Source organism: Takifugu rubripes, chromosome 4 (assembly GCF_901000725.2).
Source record: "Takifugu rubripes chromosome 4, fTakRub1.2, whole genome shotgun sequence".
In the NCBI taxonomy this organism is placed as follows: Eukaryota; Metazoa; Chordata; class Actinopteri; order Tetraodontiformes; family Tetraodontidae; genus Takifugu; species Takifugu rubripes.
In genome coordinates, this window is record NC_042288.1 from 4,145,445 (window position 1) to 4,164,795 (window position 19,351).

Here is a 19,351-nt window from a genome sequence, read left to right on the forward strand (position 1 = left end):
ACTGGGCTCCCTTATTCTTCTGATTGGAGATGGACAAATAAGAGTGGGCGGAGACCACCAAGACCATGTTCCCCTGCTGATTGACCCATCATATGACACACAATGTTAGTATTTTCACTGCACAACTCACCAAATGTACATCTTTAATATTTACATGTAACCAGGAAACAAGATTGATGACCACTGATGCACACAGGAGCTAGCTAAATAAATGCATCCTGGTGGTGGAAGTCACTTTAAACATGATTCATGTGGCGATAGAGAAGCAATGTTACATTTACAGTACTGTACATGTGCTGGCCAAATCTATGCAGATGATGAATAGTGGCCCGTGGTTTGAATAAAGAACCTTCATTTATGCAGTTCAAACCAAAAACTTTCAAAAATATCGACTGCTTTTTTTCAGCATGAAAAGTTGCTTAGTAACGTCAGTGAATGGTTTATTTGAATCTGTCAGCACTTTGATAATCTGACCAATCAAACATGAAATATTGAGGTTCACGCAGGAGAAAGTCAGCATTAAATATTTTTGAGATTTAAAGACATAAGAACTGCTGTTTATTCTGAAATTTGTTCAAATGTTGCCAGCTAACACACTAAACAAAATGTCAGGTCTGAAACCAAGATGGCTGCTCAGTTCATATGAAACACTGGGGCTAATGCTAATGTTCTATCGGGAAACACGACACGCCATTTTTATTGATGTCAATGATCAGTAATGATGGAGTTAGCTTAACAACAGCGGAGATGAGACCACATGATGACGACGATCGAGTTTCTAACAGGAAGTAACCACAAGTTTAACCACAAGAAGGCGTCATTTACATCCACCATTTAACTGCAGATGAAACAAACACATTTACCTGAAGGTTCTCTAAAGCACAGATATTTTGATGATAACTGGGCTAACTGATTAAGATGATAACTGGGCTAACAGGTTCTATGTTTAAAACTTCCCAGTTCAAGCCTTCCTGACCAGCTTCAGTTTAATGGATGGAGCAGTTTTTGGACAGTCTCAGGTTTTTTAAAAACAGGATTCTGAATGTTCTGATGCTTGTTGGTTTTCTGGGTTAAAGAATTCGGTTATGATTCCAAACTTGATCACTAATAATGCTTGTGATCCTCGAGGCCTTTCCACTGGTTGGCACTAGAATGAGTACATGGTCAATCGACCTCTCTGGGTTTCCTTCTCCGTCCTACGCCTCGTGCCCGGCTGACCGGCGCCAATTTTGATTCCAGATGTCATCTCTGAGTTCAGGGCGACAAAACAGGCGTGACGACTGAGCCAGACGCTCCCGATCTGCTCCTGATTGGCAGAAAAGGCGCTGGCCGCCAGACTGCGAGGGATAGTTTCTGTTGTCACAGAGACCAGAAAAGGACAGCTGACGACCTGTTGACCTGGAACAGATGGGAAGTCAGATGGGAAGAAATCAGTTAAACAATGCTGCTTTCTGCACCAAAGATTCAAAAAAGATCTGAAATGTAAAAGATCAAAGGAGAAAATTAACTGTTTAAAACCTTTGATGAAAAATCTTAACTTTATTAGAGGCAAAAATCAAAACTTTGATCATAGCCAAATGATTATTTTTACAATAAATTACCCTTTACTTTGGCCCCTCCTCTAAAACTTGATCATCAATGAAATGATTCAGGTCTGCTCAGAATTTACTGACTGCTGCTGAAATGTCTGATCACATCCGACTTACTTGCTGTTATTGATTAGATGTGATCCTATATCGGTTGGCTGCTCCTGTGGACACAACAAAGGTCAGAGATCAAGCTCAAGCTGCCTGTATTTCTGCAGCTGATGTACCTGCTGGTGGCTGCCATTAGCCTGGTAATAATCCAGCAGCCTTTCAGCCAGAGCGATACGGCTCAGCAGGTCCTCGATGAAACGCTGGATTCGAACTTTACCACTTTTCTCCTGTCGTGTTGCCACATCCAGAAACTTCTGGATGGTTATGACCTCCCTGCACACCAAACCAATCATGTGACCTGCTGCCCATTCGTGAGCAGAGCGCAGTCACTACTGGTTTGAGATATCCAGTCAGTTAGTCCAGTAACAAACCAGCGAAGCATCACAGCATGTTTAGCCTTAGCAGTTGCTAACTCAGGTAAACACCACAACATCCGAGGCGTTTACATCTCTGCAGCTAAAGAGAAGCTCTTAAAAAAACCTTAAAATGTTTAAAGATCAAGATTTTAAAAAACTAAAATGAGAGATTGGGTTTTCTCTGATTGGGTTAAACTGACTGACTATTTTAGTTCTGACTGACTAGAGCTCATGTCTCATGACATCATCATGACATCACCATGACATCATCTGCACCTCTCTCGCTGCTCCAGCTGGTTCTCAGAAGCATTGAGCTGCTCTCTTAGCGCAGCGATCACCACGACAGCCACATCCACCTGCCGGCTCAGCGAGCGCTCTCTCTCAGCCACTTCCTGTCTCTCCTGAGCCAGGTGCTGTGAGTGAGCGCGCTCACACAGCAGCTCCGTGTCCGTCTGGGCCAGCTCTGTGCTCACCCATACCAGCTGCTGTTGCATGGTGCCATCGGCAGCCCGAAGGATTCCGGCCAGCTGCCGGTGCACAGTGGATGAGGCTGCTGCTGTCTCCAGCCTGGAGAAGGAAGTCGGCTCTGGAGGGAAGACGGTTGTTTTTAGGCAAACACCAGCTCTTCCAGAAGCTGCCTCAGCCCAGATCTTTTCATAGTTCAACTTACCAACTAGATTCAGATCCAGGTCCGGCTCCAGGTCCAAATCTAAGGGGCGATCAGCAGGAGAAAATGGGAGCCGAAGAGGGCTGAAACAGCCTTTATCCATACTTCCTTCCCTTTTTTCCCCTTCCTCTTGTTGTGCATCATCTGGTCCTGTCTCAACCTGCGTCCCCACCCCAACGCTCTGTGTGCGCCGTCTTTCAGATGCCTGGGCGAAACTGTAATCCCTGTTGTCACTGAGGGAATGAGCATGAGCCCCTTGCTGTGTGCTCTGCTGCCCCCTGTAGGCTGGAGGGCTAGTGTCATGCCAGGGGATTGCCGCTGAGGTCAGTGGGTCAGGTGGTTTACCGGTGATGCTAAAGCCAGTGGTGAGCTCCTCTGGTGGACGGGAGGAGTGCCGGTACTCCAGGTGAGTGCAGAGTGACGCCAGGCTGCAGAAACGTTTGCTGCCACAGCGAGGACAGTGCAACGGAGAGTCACTGGAGAGCACATTGGCACCGCAGGCCTGTCCGTTCCTCTCCAGGAGGAAAGAACCAGAACCTTTACAATGCAACTTCTGTTGCATCACACCTGGAAGAGAAAGAACATCAGAGAATGGCCATTACTAGTATTCCTTTGATTCAGGTGGACGCCTCCACCTTAATTCACCAATCAGTCCTCAATAATCCACCTAGCTGCTCTATTAACACATGTCTACACGAGGTAGACAACAGAACAAAGCCTGGAAAAGGCTGATTTGTGCGTGAGGAAACGTGTGAAACAGAAGTGACAAAACACTTGAAATGTTTATTCCACTGAAAACGGATAAAGAAACAACGACTCAAATGCCCACATGAAGAGCAGCTGGAAAACAGTTTTAAATATGTAATTATCTGCTCCCCAACGTGATATAATTACTAAATGAGCTGACAATAGTTTAGAAATAAAGTAAAAGCAGAAATGAAACCCAATAAACGTGCATCTTCAGTCCCACCTATTGTGTCTGAACCGAACAGGTCAAATCAGCTTTACCTGCTCAGTTAGCCTCTGTTAGGCTAGGCTAACATAAGCTAGCGGGAAAAAACCTCGTTAAAACACGGCTGAGCGGAAGAACCCGACCGTACCTGGACCCGTTTGAAGTGAAACACTTGTAGACGTCAGTTTGTGACGGTGTCATGTCCTGGGTACACCACAGCCCACATGATGTCATTCATCCTCCGGACACACAGACGCCGAACACCGCAGTCAAGTTACAAGCAACAGCCACGCATCCTGTTGGCCCTTTCAAAATACACCAAGAATCCTAGACTTTTGCCCAGAACACACAACTGTCTCGTTATTTTGACGCTCAGAGTCAAATAATTTGAGATAGAAAAAGGTTCTTTTATTTATTCACGATCACGTGAACTACAAACATGAAGACTAACAGACATGAGGAGAAACCGATTATCAGATTAAAAAGTGTAAAATGCTAAAATGATATTTCAATTTCTGATCAGCTGAATTTGCACTTTTCCTTAAGTTTTACAGTCGTGAATACTACAAAGCCTCTGTCCTTCCTGGTCGCCTTTGATATTGTTCGTGTTGGTTTGCATTCCTTCAGAGTTTATGTTGGTGTTGGAGGTCTGAGTCTGGAGAAGCTGCTGGTGTCTGCGCGGCTCTTTTTACCGACAGAACTTCTGGTAGTTGAGTCTTGCTCCCAGTTTGGTGTTTGCCAGGTGTTTCTGGAAGACCTCATCCATCTCTTTGCTTTGTTCAGCCGTGAAATGGTTCTTCCAGTCACCAACCTCACCTGCACGTGCACGCGTACACACATCATAAAACCTCTAATCTTCACTTTTGTGACGCTGACATACACGTGATAACTACAGTTGTACGTTTTCACCTTTTCTGAAGATGACGTTCCCGATGGCGGCATGAGAGTTCCCGGCGTTTTCCTTCATGGCTCTGAAGGTGCTTCCTTCTGTGATGTGCTGAACCTGATCCTGTGTCAGACTGAAGCTGAAGAAGCTGCTGATGTCACCAACACCTGAGCTCAAGTCCTTCATAAACAGAAAGTTTTTGCTGAAAATTCATATGTTCACACTTTTCCTCAAAACTTCCTGTTCAAAAGAAGATTCCACTAAGTACCTGTTTCAGTTCCTCGTATGTGATGACCTTAACCGCAGGGTCGTCCATCCTCTGGTCCCACGCCAGCGCATGTTCAAAGTATGACCCCCAGGAGACTACACACACACACACACACACACACACACATACACACACACACAAAACCCTTTAAGATGTTTATTGAAAAATCAGAAACAAACTGATAATAATGCATTTTAGTGCAAAAATGAGCAATGGTGTAATATAGCAATATTGTAATGTATTTATATAATCATATATTATGTGTTCTAACTTTTTCAGACTTTTTCAAACGTCATCCTGAAATATGACATATGAAGACAGAAACCTGAACAACCGGGATGGATGAACTTTGTCCTTAGTCACATTAACATTGTTAAGCTAATGCAATGTTAACAACCACTCATCACAAAAGACTGGGAATGTCTGCTGGGGTCATGTGACACAGCTCACGTGTGAGACAAAGTCTAACCTGGATGAGCACATGGACAGGACGTACGTGACGAGTGGTTACCTCTGTACAGTCATGCTGAGTCATGCTCTCAGGTGCAGCAGGGCAGCATTTAGCTGCAGGCTAGCAACACGTCTGTTAGCTTTGATTTTAACATTAACATTACTTCTGATTCCATCCTCACCTTCACCCTTCATGAAGTTGGAGAAGAAGGAGTCCCAGGACTGTCCTGATGGGAGAACTGGGTTGTTGTTATAGAAATGGAAGAAGGAAACCAGAGTATCTTTGGGGTTCCTGAAGACCACCAACATCTGTCATACAAAGACATCAGACCCTCTACCCAAACAGCTACAGAACAGAAGAAAGTTGGTTTAGAATCTGAGGAACAAACTCACTTTCACTTTCTTTTCGTAGAAGGTGGCAGGGATGTTATCGGGGTGCAGGTGAGTTCCCAGAAACCTGGGAGATGGCGCCGCCTCCATGAGCTAAGGGGGGACAACCAGAAGGTCACATTTTGTTTCTCTAGAAACATTGGAACTTCAACATGTCACTACAACCATTTAGAAGCAGATGCTAACTGTATCTTTGGGGAAAAATGTTAGCTGACAGCTACGCTAACACTGGAGTGTTAATAAAAGATTACAATGTCAGTGAAGTTATGATTGTCTGTGCTAGCAAACTGAATTAGCTTGGCTAGAGTCAGCTAACAGACAAGACTTTTTCTATCAGCAGGTGCTAATGTGAACATTAATGCTTTTATTGTTTCTACTCTTTCTAAAAGGAGCCAAACCCAGCAAACTGGACAATAAAGCCAACAATAACTGAGCCCATCCATTCTGCCCCGTGGTGGAGAGAGTTGATGTTATAACAATGACCTTTAAGTTCTCAGGTCCAAAGAACTCCAAAATTGGCGGCATCTTAGTCTCCGTTTTATTTCCTGTGGCTTCAGCGATGATCTTCCTCATCACTCCCACCATCCAGTTAAATCCTGAACACACACACACACACACACAAATTCTTACATTCCTTGAATGCACCATGCACCCTGACCTCACAAGTGATGTGGAATAAGAAGGGTTTTTTTGTGTCTGAAAAACACAATTATAGAATTATGACTCATGTTTGAAATTCAAAATTTTCCCCCAAAATTCTCAGATGAGGTGATAACGTTATCTCAGAAACTCCAGTAAAGGTTTATATGAAGACCATAAAATTTCCTTTGAATTCTTTTACATTCTCAATCATAAACATTATCCACTCACCACATTTGGGATACGCCACCAGTAAGATGTCATCTGACCGGGCCTGGAACTGGTTCAGAACTTTCAGGTTCTCCTCTGGACACATGATGGTGGGATAGAGTACCCCGTTGTAGCGGTACTGCTTCTCCTCCTCCTTCATGTTTTGAGCCATCTGTATCCTGGTCTGAAGGTTTGAGACGCCGTCAGAGCTCATCTTCAATCACTTCTGCAAAAGTTATGTGAGCAACTGCTGAGAGAATCCAGAGAGAGAGAGCGATCACTGGCATAGAGATGGACAGAGAGAGCGACTCACGCTCTAGTAAGGAGAGGGGGAGGGGCCTGGAGACTCCTCCAAATGCCACACAAACACGTGCAGGAAAACGACCCCGCTTCTTCAAGCCTCGCCTCTGCAAGCCCCACCCCTCCGGCCCCACCTCCTGTCTTCTCCTGAGAGTCTCTGCAGCAGCATTGCTGGTTTCACCTCCATCTTCACCTTTTATTCAACGTCTTACTTTTTCCAGACTGTTGTCCCTAATTTAAAATCCTCCTTATGTTCCTCCAGTCTCACCACAACTCTGCTGCACTTGTAACACACCAGTTCAACACATCACAGCCCAGTGCTGCAGCCAGTATAAACACCAGTGTTCATGATGCTGTTGCTCCATTTGTATGTTCTTAATAATTCATCAGTCTTTTGTGTGACTCTTGCAATACAAGCAAAATTTGCCACCACAAGTTCGGAACATTAACCCTTTCAGGCCAGTTGAGTTGAGTAGTTCCCTACAATGTAGGGAACATATGAGGAACCTAAGACAGGAGGGGCAGGACTGAGGGTAGTTGCAGCAGCCAAGGGGATTAATAGAATGATGTTCATGTCTTATGAAGTTTCCAAGGTAGTTTTCTATGTCAACTGGACTGGGTTTCTTCTCTTGAAGACGTTTCGCCTTCATAAGAAGTCTTCAGAAGTTCTTCAGTCAGTTACCAGAACATGGAAGAGAGGAGGGCAGGTTAGACCTGTGTGGGTACAGCACATGTAGCACTGGGGGGATGAGGGGCAGATGAGTGAGCAAAGAGGGAATTAAGTGATGGAAGAAAAAAAAATGGAAGAGAGTACCAATAAGGATGAGGTCAAGAGTGTCCTCTGGGAGCACATCAATCCCAGGGGGAGAGAGAATGTGTGTGTGTATGTGTGTGTGAGAGTGAGAGTTGTGTATGTTTGTGTGTGAGTGAGAGAGAGAGTGGGTGTGCGTGCGCGCGTGCGTGCGTGGATGAATGTGGGCGGTAATGGACACATTGCTTGGTAACATGTCGGCCGCTGTAAAACAACAAGAAGAAAAAAGTAAGAAGAAGAAGAAGAGACGCGGTTCGCGCGTGCGCAGTTCACACACCGGATGGAATAATGTCCACGTCTTCGAGTCTTCCTTATCACAATGTTGGGGAATTCTACCCTAGAAAGTTCGGTCCTAAACCGGACGTGGTGCCGTCGGGGGTGACGGAGAGGAAAGTGATGCCGTTGGATAAACCGGACATGGTGACGGTGGATGTCCTCAACGTTAGCGAAGCAGGTTTGTTGTGCTACTATGCTAATGCTAACAACACGTCCCACAGCCAGATCTTAAACACACATTCTTATGCCGACGCTCTTCGGGTTTTTATCTACTGACAGCTTCTGTGGGTGATTGCTTAACGGACACATCATTTAGGAAACATTGATGTTACTGCACTGAATAACTTTAGCATTTTAATTCCTCAAATCAAACATTTAGTTGGTGGAGCATTAAATCTGCTCCATTCTGCTCTTGCTTTTATTGCACACTGCACGTGTGAGAGTGAATATTGACCTTGTGAACAAACAGGTGAATGATTTTATCAAGGGTTAAACACAAAATAATGAAGTTTCGCGTAAATGTAAATTTTATTAAACAAAATATTCAACCTTCATCTTAATCGGACAATAGGTGTAATGAAGATGTTATTAACTGTTGTGTGATTCAAGCATTTTTACCTGAATAGTGTGACCATCAGAACTATATTTGAAATATTAATGTTGGAAAATAAACAGAAATCAGATGCTCATTTTCACGTTCATATTACACGTACACATTTTTTTAAATTATTGAAGGAGAACTTGTTCATTTCCCCACAAGTAGCTCCCCATATTTGTCATACATTTTTTCTTACAGAGAACATGATGTCTCTGTGGACACACTTTAATCTTTTATTCTCTCACAGACGTCGATGTGTACACAAAGAAGCACGACACATATGTCATGGTAAGTCACTTCTGGCTTATATAGTTAATGAATAAAAGTACATATTTGGACTGGAGTCTTCAAAACAAATTACTTTGGTTTTTTTAAAATCAATTTTGAGTTAGTCGGTGAAACTAGTATAGAGCCACGGAACATATCAGCATTAATTCAACGAAAGCAACAATTCTGACCTAAAGTTGGAGCTTCACCGGTGGCAGTGCAGTGCGTAAAGGAATGGAAATCTTTATGTGACTTCACTTTACGATTTGATTCATCAAATGAAAAACTCTTCAAATGATTAAGACTTTTTCTGATCCACAATGATGTGTTTTTGATTGACAGGGCACCATCCATCCATTCAGGAAAACACACAGATCCATCTTTGGCAAACTGCTGCAGGAATTCACACTGGTGTGCTCAGACAGACGGGTACGTGTGTGTGCGTGTATGTTTGTGCATTTCTTAATTTCCCTGCTCGCTTTATAATCCCAGTCTGCTTTAAACCTGTTTGTCATGTTTAGACTCTGACCCAGTAATTGACACAGTAGTTGCCCCAAGGAGGAAAGGGGGTTTGAGATGCTCATTTTAAAGCAATGGCACTGAAAAGCGTCACTTCCTGCAGGGTGGGGTCATGTTCCTGCATCTGGCTCTTCAGTGGTGATCTTTTGATCTGTTTTCAGTAAAGGCAGCAGCTCTGTCCACCTCTGACTCGCCGTCATTCCTTCACAGTTTCTATCGACCCACTCACGAGTTGGCACTTCTGCTGCAGCTGATTTAATGTTTTTCTCTGCTTGCTTCATAAATGAGTAGAGCTTGTGATTGGCAGATCAGCAGGAGGGTCACAGATGGTCAAAGATCCAACCTTTGCCCTCATTATTATTTTAAAGATCAGACATGGTGCGCTGCCTGAGAGACAAGGTGAATGCTGGGTAATTTATTAAAAGATATTTGTTTCTGTGATGAAGAGCAGTTCGAGTCAGTGCTGGAATCCAATAAAAGGATAGAAAATTTTCAACGAAACCGTGGGAGGACCATAACGAGACTGACATGATTGTTTTGGCATTATTGGACCATAATCCAGTCTCCCCTGGCCCCAGCAGGGGTCTCACTCCCCATTCAGTTCTGGATTAGATTACAGTGTCCGACAGGGATTAAAGGACAGACATAGTTCACCTCGGTGAAAGTTGAGACGCTTCTGCAGGTCCACCTCAGGCATCAATACGAGGACTGTTGTCGGCTCTGAGTCAAGCCACTGAAGAGTGGGACAGCAGCTTGTCAGGATTGCTGCCATGGAATGTCTCTATGTTAGTCTGGATTTATCTCCTGCTCAGTCTTTCTTCTTCTCTGAGTCAAATGATTTAAGCCTTTAGCTTAGCATCAAGTAATAATGTAGTACCTGGTGCCTTTGCTGCCCCTGTCACTGCAATAACAGCCTCAATATGATGGGTTGGCAGCCTGGTGATGCCGGACAAAAGCAGTGGCGTTGGCGGCCAGGAGGGGGCAGCAGTGCGCCGCAGTCATTGAGCAGGCGCTCTACTTTCTTCAGTCAGCAGAGAAGAGGATATTGTCCACCAAGTGCTGTCTTTGCATGCGTGCACACAACCACGTGCACAGGCTCTCCATGCCTGTCGTTGGCGAGTGCTGTCACCAGACGCCCCAGTGCTGTCATAACACAGCACCATACTAACTGTAGCATTCACAGAACTGTGTGCTCCCTCAACAGGAAGTGACATTCCAGGACATACACACACACTCTCTCTCTCTTTCTTTCTGCTCACTTTCATGTTTTATTTAATTGAAAATGCTGCTGAAGTTACCGATTGTTGCTTGTTCGTTACTGCTGACACGAGCAGCAAAAAACATCTGAACACTGATGAGTCTTTACATGTGAGTTCATAACAAGTGAGATGAATCTTTAGATATTCCTAACATGTTAGGAACATCTACATGTTAGGAACATGTTAGGAATATGTAGACATGACCACCCACACATTTCCAGTGGAGGCGGTAGGAGATGCTGAGATGTGAGCTCACCTGAGTTCCCCAAGGCTGCGTCACAGCCCAGATTCGGAACGGTAAGGCCTGTTTGTGCTGTGTCATCATCAGTGGTGAAGCTCTGCGTCAGCATGACTGTCTGCTGCAGGTCTGGCTGGACATGGTTCTTACCCTCCGCCTGACTGAGTTTGTTGAGTTCAGGTGATCTTCACGGTGATCTCCAGCCTCACAGACGGGCTCCTTTGCTCATCAGCAGTCAGGAGTTTATCCAGCTGTTCACGTCTGTTTTTCCTGCTCGTCGTCCTCTGAACCGACCTTCCTCCGAGCTCATGTTCTTGTGATGAGCTGATTCAGACTCTGGTGAAAGTCAGATAGCAGGGCGAGGTCAGAATTCGCGCCAACACTCGGGGCCAGAAGTGCTCCAGCCACCGTGCAGCAGCCAAACCAGCCAGTCAACTGGTTGGATGTGATGGGCTGTTTTTAGACTGGCCTGTTGCTGTTTGATACAAATCTAGTCTAACAAGTCTAAAACCAGTTCAAATTCTTCAGGCCTGACTTGAAGCTGAAAACCAATAAATATGTTGCACCACTGCCCCCTGTTAGCATCAGCTAGCTTGTTCATTGATCTTCTCCTCTTTAGTGCTGGACAATCCTTCTGTTTGGTGCTCTGAACCTGCTGAATACTGGCTGTTTGTTGATGTGGTGCAGCTCCACCAACAGCATGGGTAAGTACACACACACATATGTACCACATACACACACAAATATATGTATGATATAAATTTTGTGTGTGTGTACATATATTACACTATAGTGCACGCACAAACACACATACGCACACCAACACTTACCCTTCTATACACTTGTGTGTAAGCACAATCAGTCAACACAATCTTTATTCATATAGCATCTGTTACATTCAAAATTGTTCTAGGCGCTTTACACAGAATCCATGGCCTGACCCCCAACAAGCAACAGTGGCAAGGGAAAAACTTCCCTTTAAGAGAAGAAACCTTGAACAGGACCGGGCTCATGTTGGGGGACCCTCCTGCTGATGGCCGGCTGTGGGTATAAAGAGAGAAGGAGAAGGGTGAAGGACAGGTAGAGGAGAGAATAGGCAGAGATCAGGGGAAATACATTAATTATAAGAAACTGCTGGTGTAAGAGTTGAGTGTGTCAGCAGGGTCGGAGGTCAGCAGGTCATCTATAAAGGCGGCAATACCGGTAGATGAATACAGAGAGAGAGAGAGAGTGCGGGGAGAAGCAGAAAAACTACACAAGAAATAACATCACTGATCTACTCGGTGAGGAGAGGAATGGAAAGGAATGGAAAGGAAGCCATAACCCAGTGGGGTGACAGAGGCCTGTCAGGTGATCATGTTTCTGGACCCCGGCAGCCTCAGCCTATAGCAGCATAACTAAGGTATTAACCTAATAATTAGACGACCCTCTATGATATGACATGTATGTACACACACATGTACACAGACACATATATACACTTATGTGTACACACACACAAATGTGGGGGGCAGCATTTGGAACCATTTCTCTGCCTCAGCTGATCTGGCTGCTGACTGACACTAGACGATGGTGAGCTTATATTTTATGAAACACACTCCTCCTTTTCTCCCTCCTTCCCTCCCTCCTCTTCCCTCCTTCCCTCCCTCCCCTCCCTCCCTCCCTCCCTAACTACACACACACAACACACCACACACACACACACAACACACACACACACACAACACACACACACACACACACACCACACTGATTTAAGCTGGATCCTACTCCAGGCAATACATCACTCCCCCCAAAACCCTGGCAACATGCAACTGTATCCTTGCAGCGTCGGTGTGTCCGCTCAGACAGGAAGTTGAGGACGAGTATTGAACAAACAGAGGAAGCGGACACCCCTGTCAATAACTGAGCACTGGCTGCCTCCCAATGCTCCCTGTTCTCCTCCAGTAACCAGCCAGCATATTAGCACCTTCTGTTGTTCATCTGGGGTTCATTTACTCCTCATCAGGCAACCTGGATGAAGCTTGATACATTTCCAGGGCAACTATGACGCTAAGAACATTGTAGGTACAGCTACACATGATGCACTCTAATGCGCACACACACATGCGCACACATACTCACATGCACGTTCCATACATGCTTGCCTGTGTATTGAGCATTTAACCCGTCGTCGACCCATGAAGCAGAGCTCAGAGCTAATCAGAGGTCATTTTGTGTTGGGTCTCCTAGTCAATCAGCAACACTACTTCTTTAACACACTTTCTAGAGTCTTCAAACTGATTTGGTTGGCAGGGCAGGAATCCACCAATCAGGACTGAGCTGCAGTCTGTAAGGTATGAGAGGTTAGGCTCAGACTCAGGTTAGACTTAACCTTCCTGTGCAGTATTAAAATGACAATTTCAGAGCAGCTCGGAAATGGCTGTATTAGTCAACGTCCCACAGCCTGCAGTTCAACAGACTATCAACCAGACATCTGAACAGTTTGCTGCAGTTATAACTCTATGATTTCACTGGGCCAACTGGCCCTCAAACTGTGGCCCTGGTCTATTCCGCTGGTCTTCCCTAAAAGTCCGGAGGAGTTCTAGAAGCTCACATTCCTTTTTCAACAGGCCCTTTGACTCCTGGATGACAACCATCATTATTTGACTATTCTAACCACATACTATCTATTTATGTGACTGTATTATTCATAGGGTTTTATAACCAACCTGCTTGATTTCTATTGATTACTGACAGTCATCATCCTGGCTTTGATCCAAAGCTAGGGGCAGATGTGATTAATTTCCTCTTCATCAGTCAAACAAGCTTCTCTACAGCAAAATACTGGTTACTGTGTGCGTGTCGTGTGTGACTGTGGTGAGTATCTGTGTGTTTTGGTGTGTGTGGTGAGAGAGAGAGTGGGTGTTGATGAGAGGTTGTGTGTACAGCTGTTTTTGGCTCAGCTTCACTGAGATCCATGGTCAAGTGTCTGTTCCACACATGAACAGACACACTTGCCCTTCCCACTCATCTCTCATTCCTCTTTCTCTTCTTGCTTGTTCATCTTTCCTTCAATGACCTCGTTGAATGTGATGTCATGAGGTGTGAGTGTTATTATTGATTACAGGTATTGGTTGGACATCAGTACATTAGCTGGCTCCTCTGTCCATATATGTGAGGAAAATCCACAATCAACCACCTGAGTCTCACACCACACAGAGGAAACAGATGAACACAACATTGTTATTTTTCCATCTGTCTGAACTGTGGTGTGGTTCACATTTGTCTGTCTTTTTTGTGTTATAGAATGTGTGTTTGTGTGCATGTTTGCACTGTGCGTGCATGTGCACTGTCCCAGGCCCTTGGTGTTCCGTGTGTAAGAACACAGCTGGTTGTAAGCAGTCTGTCCCATAGGGGCTTCAGAAACAGCCCAACACACATCACAGTTGAGTAGCGAGAGCGATGAGAGAGAGAGAGATTTGTGATTTTTCAAAAACAAAATTTAATTTGTCATTTTTACAAGAACAAAACCATGATCCAAAAAAAACCCTCCTCGATATTGTTCGTGGCTCGGTAAAAATTAAAGTCCGTTTTTATTCGAGCTTTGACCATCCTAGAGAAGATGGTCTGAAGATCGCAGTCCAGAGATCCACTTATCTTGTTCCTCCTGCTAACATAGACAGCCAGTTTTGCCTGACCTATAAGGAAGTTCAGCAGCTAGCACTTAGCTTTCTCTCTCCTGTTGTATCTGAAACCCAGAATAAAGACAGTTTGTGAGAAGGCTTCACCAAGCAGGGGAGAACATCTGACTGAACAGCAAGAACAGCACAGAGAGGCGACCACACTCGGAGAAACAGTGGAAAACCGTTTCTCTGTGGTCACATAATGGACACTCAGCACTGATGTTTGAGTTGATGTTCGATAAATACCTGTTAATACCTGTTGACTGCGATGGCCCCATGAAGGATCCTCCCTTGTAGGTCCCTGCCCCTCCGGGTTAGAGGTGGCTTATACAGGGACCTCCACTCTGCCCTCTGAGTCTCTGTTGTGTCGACCTGGCCTGCCAGGCTGCGTTGGTTCAGAATCTTGACCAGTGTGTTGTACATAAGCTTCCCCGTCGAGGAGCTTGAGTCGACAGGTTGCACGTTTTTCAAAAGCAACTGCGACTTAGGAACATTCCCCCAACACAGGTGTTAGCCTTATGTCCAGAAAGGGGTCGTCATGACTGGCTGGCTTCCGTCCTTTGCAGAACTCGCTTATCAGCTCCTGCTCACTGGCTGCCAGTTGATGTCTCCACCCTTCCAGCAGCTGGTTCAGGATCCTCACTGACCTCATGCCTGCCTGCCGAGTCAGTGCTGCTGCATTGTCCAACCGGGGGCCACACACGTTCACCAACTGCCCCAGTGTGATGACACCAGCCTCACGCATTTTCTGAGCCAGTTGTGGTCCTGCCTCACACCTGAAATGGGTTCCATAGATCACCGGCTTGTAAGGTATGGAGGTTGTTTACACAGGCCCGTCTCCGCTGTGTAAACAAACCTCCATACTTTAAAAGGTCTGTAATAAAACCCTGGGAATTCATCCATTCTGACCCCTCTTAGGTCCATTAGAAACATGGGTGCTGCCAACCCCAGTCCACTACATCGCCTGAGCCACAGGTCTCCAGACCAGATCTGATGACCACACAGCAGCCTTTGGACAAACTGGAGCCTGAACGTCACTCCTCTGCTCTCCAGGTGGACCAAGCCAAGTCCTCCTTCCTCCCTCGGCAGAAAAAGGACACTCTGTGATAATCAATCAATCAATCAATCAATCAATCAATCAATCAATCAACCAATCAATCAATCAATCAATCAATCAATCAATCCTTATATAGCGTCTGTTACAATCAAAATTGTTTCTAGGCGCTTTACAGAATCCCAGGGCCTGTCCCCCAACAAGCAACAGTGGCAAGGAAAAACTCCCCTTTAACAGGAAGAAACCTTGAGCAGGACCAGGCTCATATAGGGGGACCCCCCTGCTGATGGCCAATGCAGACGGTCCCAGAAAAAATCCACCATGACCGGTGGGGGTCCAGTAGATGACACAAGATTATTGATGACTAGAACCCGGCCTTTTAAAGACATCCTTGGATGAAGCCATTTCCATCCCTTTAGCCTCCCCTCAACTTTTTCCAAAACCCCCTCCCAATTCTTGGACATAAAAGCTTGATCACCAAGGTGGATACCCAAGTACTTTAACCCCCCTGTCCTCCAGGAGAGCCCCCTGGTAATGTTAGCTCCTTGCACCATTCTCCACCCACTACCAAGGCTTCACTTTTGTTCCAGTTAACTTTTGCCGATGACAGTTTGTTAAAACTAGTGACATTTTCACAGAGGTTAGTGATGTCGATCTGACTATTGATAAAAACAATTATGTCATCGGCGTAAGCAGACACAACATAATGCCTCAGACAGCCTGAAATGGTCAAACCTGATAGCTGTGATACCGGGCACCAGTTCTTTATGTCCTGCAGGTCCCCTTTCTTTGGGAGGAGGGTAAGGACGGCTCTCCTGCAGGTCAGTAGCAGCCGACCTTGGCTCCGACTGTCCCTGAGGACACATAGTAGGTCCTCACCGAGAACAGACCAGAAGGCCCTGTAAAACTCTGCTGGAAGCCCATCAATGCCTGGAGATTTCCCACCAGCCAGGCCATGCAATGCTGCCGTCAGTTCCTCAGCGGACAGAAGCGCATCCAGCTCCCTGTTGTGTTCTTCACCCACCTGAGGTAGACCGTTTAGGAAGGACTGCTCCACCTCAAGCTCCTCCTGGCATTCCATTCTGTACAGATCCCGGTAGTACATCACCGCCTGCTGGCGAATCTCAATAGGGTCTTCAAGCACTTGTCCATTGTTGGCCTTCAGGGAGTGCATCATCCTCCTCTGGCCATTCTTACGCTCCAGGCCAAAGAAAACGTGAGATGGAGCATCCATCTGGGTGATGTGTTGGAACCTTGAGCGGGCCAGAGCGCCCTGAGCAGCCACACCCAGCAGGTCAGCTAAAGCTGATGATTTGGTCTTGAGAAACTGAATATGCTCTCTTCTTCCTGTGGACTCTGCCAAAAGTTGGAGCTCCACCACTTCTCTCTCCAGGTTCCTCGTGGACCTGGCCATGTCCCTGCTGCCAATGACGGTGTACGGCAGACAAAACTGTTTGACGTGGATCTTCCCAACATCTCACCACTGCTGAGTGAAGCTGTAACTGTGTTTTACCAATTTAAAATTACTCCACAGGGTTTTGAAAGTGTCCTTAAACACATTACTGTGCAACAGTTGGGTGTTAAAGTGCCAATATGCATTTTTACATTTTGTATTTTTTTTAAAAATATAAACAACACAACTCACGATAGCATGATCAGAGAAACCGGGCTGATAGACACCCTCTTAACTATATTTATATGCTGCCTGAAAAAAAATAGAGCCGATCCAACCTGGTCAGAGCTGGTTCCCCCTGGAGTGAGTCCAGGTGAATTGTCTCTGACCCAGATGGAAATACTGCCACATGTCACACAGCTTTCGAGCTCATTTTCAAAGACAGTGGTTATTTTTAACAATCTACCTGGTACAGGTTCCTCTACTGAGGAGGGGAGAGGTACAAAATCTCTGGAGAAGAGGGCCCCCACCCCCCCACTGTTGCTGCTTCTATTGCTAAGGAAAGCTGCCCCCCCACTCTCTTCTCCAGCCAGGCTCATTGTCCGGAGTGCTGTGCCTCTCCTGAAGAAAAATTACACTCAACTTTTTTGCTGTTGATGAGTGTGAAAACTGAGGCCCTTTTTGTGTCCTCCCGAGCACTGTTAATGTTCAGAGTGCCCAATCTGAGTCCCTCATGATGAGGCTGCATGTCAACACCATGAACATGGACAGAGGGAACATGTGTGGAACCTTCAGCAACAGTTTTTTGAGGCGGTACAGTTCCTTGTCAGTAAAACAGGGCTGGCCGAAGCTCCCAGTCTTCATAAAGTATTTGGTGGACTCCTGAAAAGCTGGAGGTCTGGAAAGTAGTCCTCCACCTGTACAGACCTCATCCCCTTCGTGGTCCTGAGGAAAGACCTAATCTTTGAGAGAGAATAGCCACTATGCATCTCCACCTGTATGTTATCAGTATCAGCAAAAGTCTCCTGTATGTCCTGTGAACTGTTCCGCTTCTGTATGTCAAACGTACAGCTTTGTGTACTTTGTGTGTCCATTGTGAGGTGAGTTGTGTATATCCTGTGTGCATCGTGGTAGAGAGGTTGTGTGTCGTGATTTTACCGTGTCCTGTTTGTCCTGCAAGCTACGTGCGTCCACTGCCGGTTCAGAGGCAGGACACATTTCTTCTTCTGTGGACAGTTTCTTTACCTTATCATATTTTACCTTTGTGTTTGTACCTTGGATCACATGGCCCTCCTCCCCACAACCAAAACTCTTAAGAGAATTGGTGGTGACATAAATGGTATAATCAATCTCATCAACTCATTGAGCTCTTCCTTGTTGTTGTTGAGCAACATGGACACCTGTCTTCTAAAGGACACAACATGTCTCAGCAGTGGGGACTTGCAGCCGAGAGGAATTAACCTCATCGGGGACACCACACATCCGTGTCAGCTGAGCTCCCGCAGAAATAACTCTTAAGGAACGGAGGGACATTTGACCCCACCACCTTTTTAACCGGGTTTGTCAGAGGAACCACAGTTCATAGGACAAAAGCAGCTTAAAAAGTGACAATAAATAAATAAATAGAGAACAGATCAGAAAATCTGATCTGAAAAAACAAGTTCTTCTTCATGGAAAATCAATGAGGATTCTGGCTTTAATCATTCTACAGTAGCAGAACCACAACAGTCCACACTGTCTTCAACCTTCTTTCTGCTTACGTACACGGCCATAGACTGGCCCAGAACAAAGCTCATCAAATGGCACTTGTATTTATTCACTTTTATGTATTTAAAACCATACAGTGTGTGGTTTTAAATTTCTTTTCACTCAGGACATTTGTGTATGCTATACACAAATGTCCTGAGTGAAAAGACCTCATCTGCTCTCCTGAACAAAGAGTCCAGCAAGGAAAAAAAAGGGAGCAGACGAGGACATTCTGAGAAACAATGAATAATAGTCTCTACTGCTCCACAGAACGGACAGGTGTTTGGGACAGAAGGGTTCAGGACTGAAATAAAATTGTTAACAGCTAAAATCCCATAAACGAGTCTCCACTGGAAGTCAGCCACTTCCTTGGAGAGAGGGGGTTTGTAGAAGCTCATCCACTCAGGCCGAACCTCTTCCCCCAGGGCTAGTTTGGCCCGCCAGGGTGAAGTCAGGTCAGCTGAGAGAAGCTTGCTTGAAGACTCTCCCACCTGAGGAAGGTCAGACAAGAACTCTGTCTCCAGCTCTGGATCCTCCACCATGTCACTTTTAAAAAGTTTCTTATAAAAACAAGTGGCGTGTCTTCTGATCCCAGCAGTCTCGGTGATGTTGGAGCCATCGTCAACACGCTGGCAGTGGATAACCTTCCTCTGGCCATTCTTCTGTTCAAAACTAAAGAAGATCTTGGACGGGGTATCCATCATGGATAT

At 45.5% G+C, this 19,351-nt stretch overlaps 3 protein-coding genes and 1 long non-coding RNA gene across 6 annotated transcripts in view; 2 read left to right on the top strand and 2 right to left on the bottom strand.

Annotated features, from left to right (window-relative positions):
* Window positions 1–325: 325 nt before the first annotated feature.
* On the bottom strand, window positions 326–3,983 carry LOC105416327 (protein ZNF365). 2 transcript variants are annotated; one of them, XM_011602995.2, is made up of 6 exons: window positions 3,729–3,983; window positions 2,724–3,287; window positions 2,330–2,639; window positions 1,814–1,970; window positions 1,707–1,750; window positions 326–1,398 (listed from the first exon to the last, which is right to left on the bottom strand). In XM_011602995.2, exons 2-6 carry the CDS (start codon window positions 3,280–3,282, stop codon window positions 1,197–1,199), a joined length of 1,272 nt encoding a protein of 423 aa, XP_011601297.2. In that variant the 5' UTR covers window positions 3,283–3,287; window positions 3,729–3,983; the 3' UTR covers window positions 326–1,196. The 2 variants fall into 2 exon arrangements, with proteins under 2 accessions (XP_011601297.2, XP_011601296.2); XM_011602994.2 differs by having other exon boundaries at window positions 3,821–3,981.
* A 75-nt stretch (window positions 3,984–4,058) lies between these two features.
* LOC115249479 (sulfotransferase 6B1-like) lies at window positions 4,059–6,827 on the bottom strand. Its single transcript, XM_029834655.1, has 7 exons — window positions 6,537–6,827; window positions 6,150–6,262; window positions 5,670–5,759; window positions 5,459–5,585; window positions 4,827–4,921; window positions 4,582–4,738; window positions 4,059–4,488 (listed from the first exon to the last, which is right to left on the bottom strand). Exons 1-7 carry the CDS (start codon window positions 6,727–6,729, stop codon window positions 4,361–4,363), a joined length of 903 nt encoding a protein of 300 aa, XP_029690515.1. The 5' UTR covers window positions 6,730–6,827; the 3' UTR covers window positions 4,059–4,360.
* LOC115249482 (uncharacterized) lies at window positions 4,971–5,924 on the top strand. The gene is made up of 2 exons (XR_003888158.1): window positions 4,971–5,369; window positions 5,476–5,924. It is a non-coding gene; the product is annotated as an uncharacterized lncRNA (long non-coding RNA).
* A 1,014-nt stretch (window positions 6,828–7,841) lies between the features above and the next one.
* Window positions 7,842–19,351, top strand: part of slc30a6 (solute carrier family 30 member 6) — a 31,337-nt gene continuing 19,827 nt past the window's right edge. The window contains exons 1-4 of one of the 2 annotated variants that reach the window (XM_029834650.1): window positions 7,842–8,080; window positions 8,748–8,788; window positions 9,110–9,196; window positions 11,403–11,487. In XM_029834650.1, coding sequence (XP_029690510.1) covers window positions 7,915–8,080; window positions 8,748–8,788; window positions 9,110–9,196; window positions 11,403–11,487 — 379 coding nt within the window. In that variant the 5' untranslated portion in view covers window positions 7,842–7,914. The remainder of the gene's footprint in view (window positions 8,081–8,747; window positions 8,789–9,109; window positions 9,197–11,402; window positions 11,488–19,351) is intronic. The other variant, XM_011602996.2, reaches the window with a different exon arrangement.